The 14744-nt window shown below is 37.7% G+C and overlaps 1 protein-coding gene and 1 pseudogene across 1 annotated transcript in view; one reads left to right on the top strand and one right to left on the bottom strand.

The window, feature by feature from the left end:
- TM2D1 (TM2 domain containing 1) overlaps positions 1-14744 on the bottom strand; it is a 42439-nt gene that overhangs the window by 18738 nt on the left and 8957 nt on the right. Inside the window, exon 4 of the mRNA XM_069478011.1 lies at positions 9028-9119. Within this exon, the coding sequence (XP_069334112.1) occupies positions 9028-9119 (92 nt within the window). The remainder of the gene's footprint in view (positions 1-9027; positions 9120-14744) is intronic.
- On the top strand, positions 9432-9870 carry LOC138389080 (mth938 domain-containing protein pseudogene; annotated as a pseudogene).

Below are 14744 nucleotides of genomic sequence, written 5' to 3' on the forward strand. Positions count from 1 at the left end.
AAGGGGGGGAAAGGAGGGCCAAGAGGGAAGAATTACAAAGGGGCATGAGAAAACTTTTGGAGGTGACAGATATGGTCATTATCTTAATTATGGTGTTTGTTTCACAGGTGTATACAAATGTCACATTTATCAAATTGCACATTTTAAATATGTATACTTTAATGTGTGTCACTTATACCTCAATAAAACTGTTTAAAAATTAAACTGACTGCTAGAAAAAACCTATGATATCAACTATGGTCCACATATTTCTATAAATTTAAGGCAAAGGATGACTCTACTAATGAAGTTTCTAATAATGCTACCTTAAACTAGTTTTATCTTTTCAAATATAAAAATTTGCTTTATGAAAAAAGATAGCAGCGGAGCATGGTGGCACACGCCTCTGGTCTCAGCTGCTCAGGAGGCTGAAGCAGGAGGATTACTTTAGCTTGAGAGTTCAAGGTGGCAGCAAGTTCCACACTCTAGCCCGGGCAACAGAGCGAGACACTTATCTCAATTTTATTTCTCTCTCTTTTTTTTTGAGACAGAGTCTCGTTCTGTTGCCTGGGCTAGAGTGCTGTGGCATCAGCCTAGCTCACAGCAACCTCAAACTCCTGGGCTCAAGCAATCCTTCTGCCCTCAGCCTCCCGAGTAGCTGGGACTACAGGCATGCATCACTATGCTTGGCTAATTTTTTCTATATATTTTTAGCTGTCCAGATCATTTCTTTCTATTTTTAGTAGAGACGAGGTCTCGCTGTTGCTCAAGCTGGTCTCAAACTCCTGAGTTCAAACGATCCGCCCGCCTCGGCCTCCCAGAGTGCTAGGATTAACAGGCGTGAGCCACTGCGCCCGGCCCACTTGTCTCAATTTAAAAATAAAAAGGTAGGAAGGGTGTAAGATTAAAAGAGATAATGAGATACATCTGATAAATGCTAATCCAACTACTAGTTTTGCTATCACTATTTCTACTACTACAATTATTAAAATCAAGAAATTTAGACAGCATAAATCCATTCATCAATGTAACATCATCTAACCTAGTCACATCTCTTACAAATTCCTTCTTCCTGTGGTATAGCCAAACAAACTACCTGAAGTCCTCTTCTACTGTGCTATGCTCTCATATCTCCCTCATCCATCTCATCTCTACAATTTCAGGTGCTGTGCTATTCTCTTCCTTCTCTGCCCCCGACTCTTCGCTATCATCTAGCTCACTTATTTTTTTTTTTTTTTTTTGAGACAGTGTCTTACTCTGTTACCCGGGCTAGAGTGCCATGGCATCAGCCTAGCTCACAGCAACCTCAAGCTCTCAGGCTCAAGCGATCCTACTGCCTTAGCCTCCCGAGTAGCTGGGATGACAGGCATGCACCACCATGCCCGGCTAATTTTTTCTATATATTTTTAGTTGTCCAGATAATTTCTTTCTATTTTTTAGTAGAGATGGGGTCTCGCTCTTGCTCAGGCTGGTCTCCAACTCCTGACCTCGAGCGATCCTCCTGCCTCGGCCTCCTAGAGTGCTAGGATTACAGGTGTGAGCCACTGTGCCCAGCCTAGCTCCCTCTTAAATCATTTTTTAAAACTTAGTTCAGAACCAGGTGTGGTGGTGCATGCCTGCAGTTCCAGCTGCTCAGGAGGCTGAGACAGGAAGATCACTTAAGCCCAGGAGTTCAAGGGTGTAAAGCACTATAACTGCCTGTGAATAGCCACAGCACTCCAGCCTGGGCAATAAAGTGAAACCCTGTCTTTCTAAAATAAACAAAAAAACACTTAGTTCAGATGTTTGCTTTTTCTGGAATGTTTACTTTAGTGCTCCAAGGATGAAATTAATGCCATTTTTAGATGTTCCCCAGCACCCTGCCCCGATCTCTCAGCACATCACATATCCCATGCTATCATTTATTATATATTTATGTATATTATATATCTCATGGTATGATTTATTATATTTTTATTTGTCTGTCTTCCCCTATTTTTCTATGAACAACTTGAAGTAAGGGTTGTGTCATTCCCTGCCTAGTATAATACCTAGGCTAAAATAGGCACTCAATATGACTATTAAAGAAATGAACTATATCCACAGTAAATCATCGTATCTGTAAATACACACTGATCAACTTGAACAACACAAAGTAGCACAAATCCTATTTTTTGACAAAGTAGTACATATTCTATACAGCATTTATTAAAACCAATATCAACTTCAACCATTACACTTATAGAATTCATTATTTTGAGCATTGATACCAATTTTTTAAAAGATGAGCTATTTGTGAATACCAAAAGTAAACTTTTTTTTATTCTAATAAAAAAGTGTTAGGTCTCTTTGTTCAGACCCTACGTACTAACTTCTTAGTGCAGAAAATAATATCAGCTGTAGATTTTAAAAACTGTTTTAATGTTCCCAGTAAAACAGTGTTTTTAATCAAGAAGCATCCATTTTTATCCCTAACCATTATTATAGATATATTCTTTCAAAAAAGATTATGCTGCCAGATGACATTAATAAAGCTCATATTTTGAGTGTGCTCTATTTTATACTTTAGTAACTTCAACTTTACCTTTTAAAAGCACATTCAGCTATAGGATTCATTGAGACATAACAGAGATTAATTTTTGGAATTTAAAAAAATTTTGGTATTTTTGTTTCATTGGAAGTCTTGCAAAATATTCTGTATGCATAACTGCTTTAAAGAATGTAGATTATTTCATATTGAGACTGCTGTCTGCCAAACTGTATTCTATGATGATTTGGCAATTAGGTATTTTTTTGTGTCTGCACCTATAAAGGAGAGCATTCAAAACTTAGAAGAGTTTAACCTGAAAATCTCTTTATTTGTCCTATGATCTGTGGATATCATATAACAATCCAAACTGGTAACTTCGTTTTTTTTTTTTTTTAAAGGAATAATATAACCAAAAATTATTAAGACTTGAGCTTAAAAACACATACTTTGTTATTCTTATAATAAGAAAATATTTACATTTATTTATTTATTTTTTTGAGACAGAGTCTCACTTTGTTGCCCAGGCTAGAGTGAGTGCCGTGGCATCAGCCTAGCTCACAGCAACCTCAAACTCCTGAGCTCAAGGGATCCTCCTGTCTCAGCCTCCCGAGTCGTTGGGACTACAGGCATGCACCACCATGCCCGGCTAATTTTTTCTATATATATTTTTAGCTGTCCATATAATTTCTTTCTATTTTTAGTAGAGATGGGGTCTCGCTCTTGGTCAGGCTGGTCTCGAACTCCTGAGCTCAAACGATCCGCCCACCTCGGCCTCCCAGAGTGCTAGGATTACAGGCGTGAGCCACCGCGCCTGGCCGAAAATATTTACATTTTAAAATGAGTATCATTATGAGAAGAATATCTTTCCTGCTAACTGCTTCCAAAAGAGCTACCATCTTTCAGAATCCATAATCTTTTAATACTGCAGATAGGCAAAACAAAATCTAATATGCTAGTTATTACATATTAAAAAAATTACAAACCGGGAGTGGTGGCTCATGTCTGTAATCCCAGCACCTTGGGAGGCCAAGGCGGGAGGACTGCTTTGAACCCAGGAGTTCGAGACCAGCCTAGGCAACATAGCAAGACTCCATCTCTACAAAAAATAATGTTAAAAATTAGCTAGACTTGGTGACAAATGGCTGTAGTCTCAACTACTGAGGAGGCTGAGGTGAAAGGACTGCTTGAGCCCAGGAGTTTTAGGTTACAGTGAGTTATGATTGTACCACTGCACTCCAGCTTTGGTGACAGAGCGAGACCCTGTCTCTTAAAAAAAAAAAAATTACAGATGTTAACATAGAATTAAAAACACAAAGAGTATTACTACAAAAATAAGGTTTCTAGGTGAAAAAAGGTTTCCAGCTAAAGCAGCACTGGTATATTGAAGAATAAACGAATTAAAAAAATAAAGCTATCTATAAGGTCAAGGTAATGGGCTAAAAAGAAATTTGAAATATCTAGAAAGAAAATTTTTCTTACAGGATTTTTTCATCTTATAAAATTTTATTCAACTCAGCACCTCCCAACAAATTTCCCTTATCTCATTCTGAAATATCACACTAAACATTATATTACTTAAAAAGAGTAAGTTTCATACCCACATGATTTACATTATTTACTCTATTCTCATGAAATTCTATTCATTCATTGATGGACACAAGATGTTTCCATACCTCGGCTATTGTGAATAATACTGCAATGAACATGGGAGTGCAGCTATCTCTTTGGCATACTGATTTCATTTCCTTTGGATATATATCCAGAAATGGGAATGCTGGATCATGTGGCAGTACCATTTTTAATTTTTGAAGAACCTCTATACTGTCTTCCAGAATGCTATACCAATTTACATTCCCACCAACAGTGTACAAGGCTCCTCTTTCTCCACATCCTCATCAACACTTGTTATCACTTATCTTTTTAGTAATAACCAACCTAACAAGTATGAGGTGGTAACTCATTGTGGTATTTTCCTGATGATTAGTGATGTTGAGTGCTTTTTCATACACCAGTTCTGTATCTGAATGTCTCTGGAAAAATGTCTATTCAGTTTTTTGACCCATTTTTTAATCTGGTTATTTATGGTTATTTGGTTTTTTGCTATTGAGTTCCTTATATATTTTGGATATTGACACTTTCTCAGATATATGGCTTATTAAAATTTACTTATGGCATATACACACACAGTGGAACATTATTCAGCCTTAAAAAAAAGGAAATCCTGCCCCTAGTGACAATGTGGATAAACTTGGAGGACATTATGCTAAGTGAAATAAACTAGACAGAGAAAGACAAATATTACATGATTATCACTTATGTGTGGTATCTCAAATAGTCAAACTTACAAAAATAGAAGTAGAATTATTGCTGGGGAGTAGGGAAAATGGGGAGATTTTGGTCAAAGGGTAAAAACAACTTTAAGATGAATAAGCTCTAGAGATCTATAGTACAGCGTGGTAACTATAATTAATACTAATGTATATGTGAAATTTGCAAAGGCAGTAGATCTTGAATGTTCTTGTCACAAAACAAAAAATCCGGCAACCATCAGATTATAAACAAATTAATTAGCTTGATTATGGGAATCATCACTCAAGCTACATTTACATTAAAACACCATGTTGTCACTTTAAATATGTACAATTTTTTAATTTGTCAATCATATCTCAATAAAAATAATTAAAAATTAAATTGAACCCCAATGATCATTAACAGTATTAAGTATTTTACAAAGTTATATATAAAAGGGCCACTGCTTTTCATAACTATGAAGAAAGATTAAATAAGATTATAAGAAAAATGGAGATTTTTTAAATTTCTTTTCTTTTTTTTTAAGACTGGGTCTCTCTTTTTTGCCCAGGTTGGTGTACTATGGCCACTCACAGATGTGATGATCATAGTGCACTGTGGCCTGAAACTCCTGGCCTCAAGCAACCCTCCCTCCTCAGCCTCCCAGTAGCTAAGACTCCAGGTGTGTACCACTGGGCCCACCGAAAAATGGAATTTTAGATTCTATCTATAATTACTTTCATACCAGTCAACACTGGTTATGCAGTTAAGAACTTTTTAAATGGCAATGATCATTTCAACTGAAAATACTAAAATTCCTTAACCTTAGAATCTTAGTAAAAATTAAAACTTTAATTAAAAATTTAAAATTAACACTATATTTTCACATATTAGATTAGATTAGCTGATAAAATAGTACCCAAATCCTTAACATCAAGAGAGGTTAAATGCAAGTAAGATAAAGATAAAAATATTTGAATGTGTAAAGAGATACGAGGATTTTCAGTTAAGGATAACAAATATGACATGCTCACTTAGCTCTTCTCATTCCAAGACCCCACTAAAAAATGGAATAGCAATTTTTAAAAAGTGACAAACTCAATAAGAGAATGAAAGATAAGACAATAGCAACAAGCTGTAAAGCAGACAAATGAGAGGCTTCTCAAATACAAATTATAGGAGGTCATTGGTTTCGACTAAGCTTCTGTACTAGGCCCCCAAAACACTAGACTAAAAAAATAGAGCCACCTATGCTAAAGTTCCACATCACCACACCCAAACTAAATTAAGTTTGACTTTCCCAGAAATCAGGAGAAAGAGATAACAGCCAATTTCCAAAACGGGCCAGTTTAAAATCTTCTATTTGCATGATAATGAAGTTTCCTTTGCTTTAATTCTTACACAAAAAAGGTAGGCTGAAGTAACCTGATATTAATTAATTGGTTATTTTTCTATTTTTCTGTCTCCCTGTCCCTGCCTTACAAGAAATTATCTTTGAAACAACTAATACGCTGTTTGTCTTTGCTTCAACCCTTCTCTGTCTATAAAGCCAACTGCTTCTGTTCAGCTCATGGGAATAACTATTCTATTTTATGGAATAAAGTCTTGCCCCATTATAGAATTACAAATAAAACCAATTTAGATCTTTAAACTAAATTTGTTGTAATTTTGTCTTTTGATAGGTGTTTCCTTTCTCAAGCCAGCAGTCAAAATATTTGTTGAGTTAATCTATATCCTAAGGTTGCTGTATAATAATAAAGTATTATATGTTAAAGTTTACAAAAGCCCTTTACACTGAAGCATAAAGTGAGATGTTAAAAATTAAATTTGCAAATTTATGGAAGCTTAGCCTCAAACTGAAAGGTTCTCTTTGACATAAGCTGTAATAGACTGGAGTAGCAGTAGCCACAGAAAGACAGCCCTTGGCAGTAAATTAACATCTAACCAGAGCCACTATACACATAAAGAGCTTTATTACCGAGAGTTTTATTTTGCAAGAAATAAGTTCACAATATATATACCAATGTATTATTATCTATTACAGTGAGTCAAAACATTAACTTACACCATATGACATGACAGCCCCTCTGACATATTTCACAAGAAAATAAAAAGTCACTCATTAACTCAAATATTTCAAATATATTTATGATTTAAAATCATCACAGAATAAAGTATTCCAAAGAATAGCGTTTCTTATTCCATCCTAACCTTTTAAAAACTTTTAAAAGCTAGAAATCTTTCTGAAAAACATAGATGGTCCTGTCCTCTTAAAGAGTACGTATAAGAAAATGCAAGGACTAAGTCAGAAGACCTGGGATTTATTTTATCTATCACTATGTCATATTACTTTCTCCTTATGAACCTAATTTCTCCATCCATCCATCATCTAAAAGGAGGGTTAGACTAAATGATTTTTATTTTGGGAACTCAGAGGCCTTCTGTGCATACTATATGGTTTTCAGCAGTGTTATGGAAAGGTATGGTTGCTATAATGAATGGCATGAAGGCGTCGTTACACTATCATTCAAACCAGGACTACAGCATCATCCTCCTTTCAGCTTACTCTGCCACCAGTCTTTCTCTAATCTAAGCCATTTCCTACAATTCCTCTAATACTATCTTCCCGAAATATAAATCAGATCATGACATTCTGCTTAAAAATTTGTATTATTTTTGGTAATTAAAGAGTAATTTCTGATTATCTAAAGGTCCAAAATCCATAGCAACACACTCAAAAAGTCTTTAATAATCTAACCACAAGCTACCTCTCCAGTCAGTTTCACCTCTTGCCATTGTTCTTCCTACACACAGGCTAAATTATCCCCCATTCTCTTAATGAACATCTAAGCTCTTTCACACTCTATGCCTTTGCACATGCTGTTTCCTATAATGCCTTAAAACTCTGTGATCTCTTTTTCCTTCAAAACCTAGCTCAAATGTCACCTTATCTAAGAAGTCTTCCCTTACACCCTGAAGTCAACTGAATCAGTCTCTTTTCTGGGCTTTGTACTTTGTTATGGCTCTGTTATAGTGCTATATCATAAAATGGCCTATCAACATATTTATTTTCTTGTTCACCAATATGCATTGTGATCTTCATCATTATTTCCACAGCACTTACTCAGTAACTTAAATGTTGAATAAATATTTGTTAACTGAATAAATTGGTATATATAAAACTTTAAACTCTGACTTTTATTTATGAATTTAGAACACTCAGTTTTAGGTATGGCTGTCAGAGACATACCTCCCACCAACCCCACAGTGAAGGTTCCTCTTTGAATTCTGGAGTAGCAACATGGAAGGAATAAGGTTAGCTTTGCTAGCTGGAAAGCAGAGCATTCAAAAACTTTAAATTTGCTCTGTGAAGGGCTAATATTGAAGCAGAGTACTACAGTAAATAAAACATGATCTCTGAAGCCAGAAATTTGGGTTCAAATTGAGGTTACTAGCTGAGTGTCCTTGGGTAAATCTCTTAATCTCATAACAATTTCCCTATCCATAAAACAAAGATGATAACAACAAATATGTCACAGAATAAAGCAAAGACTCTAGACTCAGTAAATCCCTTAACCTCTCTGGTGACAGTTTCCCTACCTGTTAAAGAGGATTTAAAGAGGATGATAAACTCAGTTGTAAGGGCTGAAATAAGGGAGGCATGTGAAAGTATTGTTTCAATAGAAGGTATAGTCAAATGCAAATCGTTTCATAAGCATTAGTAACCATAGTAAATGTGAAGATTACACCTAGGAGGAAGGTATGGAGAGGAATGCTAAGAGTGATAGAAGTCAGGCTCCCACTCTAGACCAAGCTGGCTGCCAAAGTTCCAACCTCAACTTGTCCTGAAAGAAATATGTAGTTTCAATTCCCAGGACAACAGTGATAGAGGTTCAGGTAGAAAAAAAATGTTTTGGAGGAGGATATGCATTTGTTCATAAAATGTGTATTAAACATCTACTGTGTGCTCAGCACTAGCAGTGACAGTTCCAGTCTACCGTCTTAAGTAAATGCCTATACTGTTCTTGAGTGTGTGTTTTCATAAAGGTGAAAATACAGGAAAAGTCAATATTTCTTACCTAACCTGAATTGTAGACATAACTGATAGCTCTATATCACAGAAGAATGTTAACTATTCAACTCCAATCACATGGAATTTATAATATGCAGAGATTTAATCTGTAAGAATACATACATTTAACTAGAATGTAAGTTTCATTAGCTTTGTTTTTTTAATGAAACATACTCACCCAAGGCAGGGTATCCAAGGTAAAATCGATCTGCTCCCAACCATCCAAGAAAAAGAGACAATGCAACTGCCACTTTGTATGAATAGCCATTTCTGCGCAAAATTAAAACCTGAGCGTCATATGCATATATTTGCAACATGTAAACATTTTAGAAAATAAAATTATTAATTAGCACTTATTTGTTAATTAGTTCATTCATTCGTTCAATTAATCCTTTTTGGGTGCCTAGTACGTACCAGGCACTATTCTAGGCTATTGGGATATATTAATCAATAAAAGTGACAAAGATCCCTGTCTCTGAGGAGCATGCAATCTAGTGGCAGCAAGCAATAACATAAACATATTTAAAAAGTAAATCAGCTCCAGGCAGAGACCAGGGGGACGGTCTAGGCCAGAGCCCCATGATGCCAGGAGGTGAGAGGTGAAGTGCTGAGCGATTTGGGAACTCAACTCTGAGGAGAAAGGGCAGTGGATTTCAGTTAAGTTCCTTGTGTCTTCTCTGAAATTGCTTCCCTCTCATGAGGGCAAATGAAAATACAAGCTTCTACTACAATCTATAAGGACTACAAAGGGGGCAGTCGGGCTTGGGATTGGAGAGAAACAGGAACTGCGCATTCTCCTGGTGTGCAGCCTGCAGATGTGAAGGAAGTTGTCGAGAAAGATACATAGACTCTTGTGACTGGCCGAAGGATGAGTGAGGCCTTGAAGGTGCCTCCATTAACTGTGGAGTACCTCAAGAAACAAGACATTGATGTGCAGTTCCTCCAGACAGAGGAGGCAGTGAAGGAGTATAATGCTGCCCAAGGGGTCAGTGTGGGAGGTGTCTTCCATTCTACCTGCTGATGGAGCCTTAGGAGGAGGATAAATCACTAAGCAACTTAAAAAAAAAAAAAAAAGTAAATCATAGCCAGGCATGGTGGTGCATGCCTGTAGTCCCAGCAACTCAGGAGGCTGAGGTGGGAGGATCACTTAAGCCCAGGAGTTCAAGGCTACAGCCACTGCACTCCAGCCTGGGCAAGACAGTGAGACCCTGTCTCTTTAAAAAAAAAAGAAAATAAAAGTAAATCATATACTATGTTACAAAGCCATAAATATTATGAAAAGAAAAAAAAAAAAAAAGAAGTGGAGCAGGGTATGTAGGGAATCCATACATAGGAACACTAGGGGCTGTTTAAATGGGGTGATAAGAATTGAGCAAAGACCTGAGGGAAGGAAGTGAGTTAGCCGTGCTCACTCCGAGGGAAGACTGTCCCAGGCAAAAGAAACAGCTGGTACAAAGGCAGCATTCCTGGAATGTTTGAGATCTGTTAAGGAGGCCAGCGTAGCAGGAGTGAGAGAAAGGAAAGAATATTAGGAGATGAGGTCAGAGAGGTAATGGAGGATGGAGAAAGTAGATAATGCGGTGCCTTGTACACCACTGTAAATACTCTGACTTTTACTGAGAGAAATGGGAATCTACTGTAGGATTTTAAGTAAAGGCATGACATGATCTAATTAGATTTTACAATAATCACTCTGGCTACTGTGCTGAAAACAGATCACAGGGAAGTATTTGTCAGCTATGGCCACAATGATGTTATATAATAAACCACCCTAAAACTAAGTGGCTTATAACAATAAACTATTATTCTCATACTTGTAGACTGCAGATTGGTTGTGGTTCAACTGACTTAGGCTGGTTCCGCTGGGAGATTCTGCTTCAGGCTGAGGTTTGGCTGAGCTTACACCCAGGCTGGGGATTCTGTTCAAGTCAGTTCCACTTAAGTGTTTCTAGGGCCCCAAGCTGAAGGTGTAGCAGCTACTTGGGCAAGTTCTTTTCAGAACATATCATCAAAATACAAAAGGAAAGCTAAACACATTAAAGACTCTGCTTGTTTCACATCTGCGAACATTACACAGGCCAAATTAAGTCACACAAGCAGCCTAAAATCAATGAAGTGAGAGTATACACTGCCCAGGTGATGGAGACTGAGAGAGATGAATCTTTGCTGAACAAACTCAAACTATGACAGGGACAAAAGAGTCTGAAGGCCGGGCATGGTGGCTCACACCTGTAATCCCACCACTCTGGGAGGCCGAGGTGGGAGGATCACTTGAGGTCAAGAGTTTGAGACCAAAAGCAAGACTCTGTCTCTACCAAAAATAGAAAAAATTAGGTGGATGTGGTGGTGCATGCCTGTAGTCCCAGCTACTCAGGAGGCTGAGACAGGAGGATCTCTTGAGCCCAGGAGTTTGAGGTTACAGTGAGCTATGATGACCCTGCACTCTACCAGGGGCAATAGAGCGAGACTCTGTCTCAACAAAATAAAACAAAAAAAAGAGTTTGAAGGCTATTACAATAATCCAGGTGAGAATTAATAGTGGCAAGACCCAGAGTAATAGGAAAGGAAGTAGTCAGAAGCAATCAGACTCTGGATATATTTTAAAGTATACCCAACTAGATTTCCTGATGTATTAGATTTAGGATATGAAAAAAAGAAAGGAATAAAGATAGTGCTAAAGATTTTATCCTAAACAACCAGTAAGATGAAACTATATTAGTTGAGCTGGGGAAGGCTGAGGATGGATAGATCTTGGAAGGAAAATCAGGATTTCAGTTTTAAACACATGAGTTTGAGATATTTACCAGACGTCCAAGTGAAGTTGTCAAAAAGACAGCTAGATTTGCACATCTGGAGTTAGGAAGAGAAGTCTAGGCTAGAGATATAAATTAAAGACTTACACACATATAGAAAGTACTTAAAGCCATGAGATTGCCATGTGAGTACAGATACATAAAAAAGATATTCAAAGACTGAGCCCAAAGGTACTCCAATATTAAGAGATCAAGAAGAAAAGAAGAAACCAGAAAGGAGACTGAGGAGCTAACAGTAAAGAAGAAGTAAAACTAGAAGAGTGTGGTATCCCAGAAGTCAAGTGAAGACTGTATTAGGGAGAACAGAGTGATTAACTATGCCAAATGTGGCTGATGGATCACATGAGATAATGGCTGAGAATTTAGCACTAACTAAGAGTTAGTGATCTCAGCAAGAGCAATTCTGGTAACATGGTAAAGACAAAACACAGAATAGAGTGAGCTTAAGAAAAAATGCGGGGGCTGGGTGCAGTGGCTCACACCTGTAATCCTAGCACTTTGGGAGGCCAGGGCAGGAGGAATGCTCGAGGTCAGGAGCTTGAGACCAGCCTGAGCAACACAGCGAGACTCCATCTCTACAAAAAATAGAAAAATTTAGCTGGGTGTGGTGGCACATGCCTGTAGTCCCAGCTACTTGGGAGGCTGAGGCAGGAGGATCACTTGAGACCAGGAGTTTGAGGTTGCAGTGAGCTATGATGATGCCACCGCACTGTAGCCGGGTAACAGAGCAAGACCCTGTCTTAAAAAAAAAATAAAAAAAAAAAAGCAAGCAAGCAAATAAGCTGAGCAGTGACAGTGACATATTCCTGTAGTTCCACCTACTTGGGAGGCTGAGGCAGGAGGATCACTTGAGGCCAGAAGTTCAAGGCTGCAGTATGCTATTATTGTGTCTATGAATAGCTACTGTATTCCAGCCTGAGCAACATAGATCCCATATTTAATTTTAAAAAGGGAAAGGGAAAGGGAAAGGAAAGGAAAGGAAAGGAGAAAAGGAAGGAAGGAAGGAAGGAAGGAAGGAAGGAGAGGAAAAATAATTGAAGAAAAGAAGTATAAGACAACTCTTTCAAGGAGTTTTGCTGCAAAGGGGAGTAGAGAAATAGAGAGGTGGCTAGAGATATCACTTTAAAGTCAAATCTCATCTTGTAAGACCCCTGCTTATAATCCTATGTTTTTTGCAATGTACAGTTTTGTGCACTGTTTTTTATACAAAATTAGGACATTTGTGGGGAGTTAGGAGAGGTGGTTAGTGCCCAGAAATCTTCTTTATGTGTCTAACATTATAAAGGATGCTCTAACTTCATGCTCAGAGCAGTCATGCCCCATCTACATTGGAATGGGGTACTAGACTAGAGAAATAAATTAGGAGGCTATGTAGAAACTCAGGCTGTAACCTAATGGGCAGCAGCAGTGGGAGAAAGCAGTGAACAAAACTGGGAAATATTAAGAAGGCAGAAGCAACCAGACTAAATGTGCAGAATGAGGGAAAAGGAGAAGTCAAGAATGACTTGAAAGCTTCTGCTTAAGAAGCTGGGTTGTTTTGGGACTTTCTGATAAAGGCCATTCTCACTGGAGTTAAGTGATATCTCATTGTGGTTTTGATTTGCATTTCCCTGATGATTAGAGATGTTGAACATTTTGGAGAGACAGGAACACTCATACACTGCTGGTGGGACTGTAAACTAGCGCAACCCCTGTGGAAAGCAATGTGGAGATACCCTAAACAGATTCAAGTAGACTTACCACTCGATCCAACAATCCCATTATTGGGCATCTACCCAGAAGAACAAAAGTCATTCTATAAAAAAGACACCTGCACCCGAATGTTTATAGCAGCACAATTCACAATTGCAAGGATGTGGAAACAACCCAAATGCCCATCAATTCATGAATGGATTAGCAAAATGTGGTATATGTATACCATGGAATATTACTCAGCTATTAGAAATAATGGCGATATGGCATCTCTTTGGTTCTCCTGGAGAGAGTTGGAACCCATTCTATTAAGTGAAATATCCCAAGAATGGAAAAATAAGCACCACATGTACTCACCAGCAAACTGGTTTCCCTGAGTGCACATTTGGGATTAACACCAATTGGGTATCGGACAGAGGTGGGGGCTGGGGGGAAGGGATGGGTGTATACCTACTTGATGAGTGCGATGCGCACTGCCTGGGGAATGGACAGGCTTGAAGTTCTGACTGGGAGAATGGGGGTGGGGGAGGGGATGGGTGCATACCTACATGATGAATGCGATGTGCACTGTCTAGGGAATGGACACACTTGAAGCTCAGACTCTGGGGAATGGGGAGGCATGGGCAATATATATAACCTAAACTTTTGTACTCCCATAATGAGCTGAAATAAAAAAAAAAAAAGAAGCTGGGTTGATCAGGTACCATTCACTAAGACAACGGAGGAAAAAATGTGAAGGAAAAGATAACAGATTCAGTTTTGGACTTTATATATATAATATACATAGATAGTAATATATTATATGTATAATACATTAAAAGATAATGAGAGAAGCCCAAAGAGTTCACTAATGGAAAAGAGAAAAAGGACCAAAGATATAATTTATGGATATTAAGATTTAAGGAAGAAGCAAAGGAATAGGAATCAAAGGAAATAGAAAAGAGTGTTTTATACTATAAGCCAAGGAAAGAAAGTATTTTGAGACGAGAATAGCCAGATGCTGGAGAAAGATCAAGATACGGACTGTAAATATCCATTTGACATAGCAACAAAGATCACTAGTGAATTTCAGCATGGCCAAAAGTCATATTGCATTAGACAAAAAATTTCATAACAGACAAGTATTACAGAAACAACTCTTTCAAAAAGCTTGGCTGGGAATGGGAACGAAATTTGAAAAGCAATTAGCTATGTAAGAAAATCACCTTAAAGAATAATCTGAAAATTGGTGGTATTGTCTAGTTATTCACAGAACCATTTCTCTTTTTCTTACAGATACACAGCTAAACTATATATCCTAGCCCACCTTGCAGATAAGTGTAGCTATAACTGAGTTTTGGCCAATGGACTGAGGACAGAAGTAATGTATGACATCTCCAACTCTAGCCCA

Source organism: Eulemur rufifrons, chromosome 8, assembly GCF_041146395.1.
Source record: "Eulemur rufifrons isolate Redbay chromosome 8, OSU_ERuf_1, whole genome shotgun sequence".
NCBI classification, from domain to species: domain Eukaryota; kingdom Metazoa; phylum Chordata; class Mammalia; order Primates; family Lemuridae; genus Eulemur; species Eulemur rufifrons.